The 3,764-nt window shown below is 31.5% G+C and overlaps 1 protein-coding gene across 1 annotated transcript; it reads left to right on the top strand.

Annotated features, from left to right (window-relative positions):
• Positions 1-1,115: 1,115 nt before the first annotated feature.
• On the top strand, positions 1,116-3,434 carry LOAG_13491 (hypothetical protein; the record flags this gene model as incomplete). The annotated part of the gene is made up of 6 exons (XM_003148997.2): positions 1,116-1,156; positions 1,609-1,693; positions 1,799-1,947; positions 2,268-2,328; positions 2,761-2,938; positions 3,274-3,434. The coding sequence occupies 6 exons, from the start codon at positions 1,116-1,118 to the stop codon at positions 3,432-3,434; spliced, it is 675 nt and encodes a 224-aa protein (XP_003149045.2).
• Positions 3,435-3,764: the final 330 nt, after the last annotated feature.

Genomic DNA, 3,764 nt, shown 5'->3' with positions numbered 1-3,764 from the left:
AATAAGTATGACCACATATCTGATATGATATGTTGATTAATATTTCAAAAAAAATCTATCAAACTTAAAATTCTTCTTGAGGAATCTTTAAATTATCCCTTGAAGAATTGAAAGTTTAAGAATTCAAGTTTGAAATTTGAAAAAGGTTAAAGTAAAATTCAAATTTCGAAAAGGAAATTTCTATTTTGTTGAAAATTTTCAAAAGTTAAGTCAAATATCAATCACGCAATGTTACAAAATATTGTGAGAAAAAAAATTTAGAAGAAACCTTAATCATTGATACAGGTGGCATATTTCAGCCAGTTTACCTGCCAATTATTAATTGAAGATTTCATGGAACTTAAAAGTGAACAAATTAAACTTATCATTTCTTTTCTTAATTAGTTTGAATGAAATTTTAATTAATTGAAATTTTGAATGATAACAGGGTAATCGCTTGTTTTTGAAATTACTGTAATTATCATTAGCATTTCCTCACACAACATTATAGTTTATTATTTTTATCAATCCCTTCCCTCTCTCCCAGTCCAGTACTATCACTCGAAACCCCTCCCACTTTATTCTCGGCTAAAATTTTGTAATGTTTGACTAATGCTATCTGAGAAATCTTTAACGATATGTTGTCTCTCAAATTCTTCCAATATAGATTTGTAATATCCTCTAAATCATAGCTATTTCATTTACTCTCAATCTCTTTATGTATAATCACTCTCAGATCTTAGCAATCTTTTTATCCTCCTCTAGAAACATTTTATTTTCCCCATGTAAGTTGTATGAGGAAACATATAAAACGGTGTATTTCATTTATTACTAATTAACTTGTTAGCATTTGTTAGTAATTAGTGATGGTCAGTTTTTTATCTCTTTAATTAGCTTTTCATGTCGGTTACGATTAACACAGGTGTTCCATGCTGTTTTCAATTTTAATTAATCCTTATCGATTTGCTTGCTTGCTGATTGAATTTGACGTACAACGTTGGAACATACGTCAGGTGAATGACTTTAATATATCCGTAATAAGTAAGTTGGAATTGGAAGAAATTGAATTTATTTCAGTTATCGCAAGAATTTGTGTATAAAAATATGTACCAAGGATTTGATTGGTTTTACTGAGGATGGCTCAAGTTATGGATCATGCGAATCAGGAAATATCCGGGTAAGGCATCAGTCGATAATTTTGAATTCTTTATATCCAGAAATCATGTCTTAAGATTTTAATCGCTTCCTAAATAATCTACGATTTCTTTGTTTGCCAAATCTTATAGTTTTATATGGTCACTGGGAATTAAAATTAATATCACGACACAATGTACTTGTTAAGATTAACTCTACACAGGTACTCTGCAAGAAGAGCTGCATACATATGTCCATGTCAATATATTTATAAATATTTCATAGGTGTTGATTGCAGTTTATGTACCATTCTTGGTTGTAGAAATTATAAATGAACACGAACCGTATATATGAAGGTGATATGATGACCTGTACCGGTGAATGCTATTCTTATAATGAAAAATGCGCATGCATAAAACATATTAGCAAAGTGAACGCTAAACATCAAAATGTTTTTTATTGCATGAATTATTCTTATATTTATTTGCATTTCAGAACATCTACATTAGATAGTTGGAACATACAGACCACAAACGACATGCTTCTGATGCAAATTTTTTGCCGCAAAATGCCCAAATGTGTTAGTTAACTATCGACATCTATTTTGTTAAAACTCCTATTGTTTTTTATTTGCTCATACTAGAATAAATTAATCATCTGATTCTTTATGAGACAATATTTCCAGGAATTTCATGCGCATTTGAGTGGTTGTATTAGCCTTAAAATGCTACATATGCTGGATTTAAGACGTCGAAATGAATATGGGACCGATATAGCTTCCGATGGTCTAAATAAACTCAGTGAATACAATCGAAAGCCAAGGAATTTGGAGGAGTAAGCAGATCTTTGTTTTTTAATAATCAGTGCTTTAGTTCATTTTGCATTTCCATGATCCGTTGACATACAGATTATCTGCTATCGAATTACTATTTTAGAAATGATACTCAACACCACAAGCTTATTCACTTAAAATAATAGGAACAATAAGCTTATTCGCTTATTATTTGATTGCTGCTGATAAGGAACTTACTATATGTAGACTTCCTAAAAAAAGAAAAAAAAACATGATAATATTTCTCAAACAGATCCCGTAATTCCTTTTTTAAGGAATCAAAACATTTTGATAAATTATTTTATATTATAATATCTTGCAGAGCATTCAAACTATTTCCACTCATACAGCAACTAGTTGTCCGACCTGAAGATGTTACAGAGGTATTCTTGCTTCCATTACTTGCCTTCCATTCTTTTGTTTTTAGGATTCAGGCAGTGTTTAACATTGCTTAAAAATAAAGTAACTCATGAATGTTATTATTTTAAGAAATGGTAAAACTCAGAGCTTCTGTGCTCATGCTCAAAACCAAAGCTAATATGCACTTCTTTTCTCGCTTAATAAGTTTAACTGTAACGTTTGCAGCTGATCTTGAGTTTTTTTTCGTAGTCGTTATTACTTCGACTGCCGAATATTATGTAGTTAAACACTTTGTAATGTTTTAATATATATCACTGCATAACAAATTGTAATGTATGAAGCTTAGCTTGGTATTTCCGAAATTTAAATATTTTTCCATTGGAGGTCAACTTTAAGGTGACTAGCGAGGTAATTGGAGAATTCAGTGAAGATAATGTAGTGTATTTGGAGTTGAGATCTACACCCCGACAAACGACATACATGTCGAAGGAAGAATATGTAAAAGCGTCATAACAGGTGTAGTCAAGTCCAGACAGCTTTTCCCGAACATTTGCGTCCGTTTATTGCTTAGCATTGATCGACGACAAACGGTTGAAGAAGCCGAAGAAACGCTAAATCTGGCTTTGCGTTATGGTATGTGATTCTCTGAAATCGATAGTAATGTTAAGTTATTAGTTATTGCACCCTCAAATAAATGACCTGATCCTGTGAAGGTATAAGTATCTGTGTCATATGTTAAATGTACGAATAAAATGCAGGCATCACTCGAATTGTACAACGCAAATTAAAACTGATGTGTGATTAACTTTTTTTAGGATTATCCTGAGCCGAAATTTTCATTATTTCATCGCAAAAGAGAATTCTTGTCAAATTTTGGGCGATTCATTGTGTTCAAAGTTCATCAGCGTTTTGCACTTTCCAGAAAATGTATTCCTCTCATTCATAGCAAGAGTGGTTTATTTTTTCAGGAAAATATAATGATGATAAGGCAACAAGTGGAGTCATTATTGGTATTGATATAAGTGGAGATCCAAAATATGACGCACGGAAGTTTTTGCCGCTTCTGCGGAAAGTTAAGAATGATTTCCCCGTCATTGCATTTCATCTAGCTGAGGTAATTTGTGCATAGTAAAACTGCCTTTAAATTGGCTGTCATAAGAATTGTCTGAATGTTTTTGAATAATGAGGTTTGTGCCCGTCATGATTAAGATAATTTGAAGTTTTCAAAGTTTCCCTGTTGAACTGTTGAACTTGTCAGCATAAATGAGAATGCATTCCAAAGATTGTCTTTAATTTCGCAGTTTCTTGGCCATTTTTTTTTGTCGATATTTGCTACTTTTTTGAAAGATTTATTCTTTCCATAAATTGTTAAATTATCCTATTTTAAAGCATTTCCAATAATTCCTATTGAATTTGTCAGTAACTGAGATCAGGTTTATTCTTTTTCTGCATTGGCATT

The sequence above is a fragment of the Loa loa genome (assembly GCF_000183805.2).
Source record: "Loa loa unplaced genomic scaffold supercont3.282, whole genome shotgun sequence".
Taxonomy (NCBI): domain Eukaryota; kingdom Metazoa; phylum Nematoda; class Chromadorea; order Rhabditida; family Onchocercidae; genus Loa; species Loa loa.
Note: the sequence above shows the minus strand (reverse complement) of the source record. Positions and strands in the feature narration are given on the sequence as shown.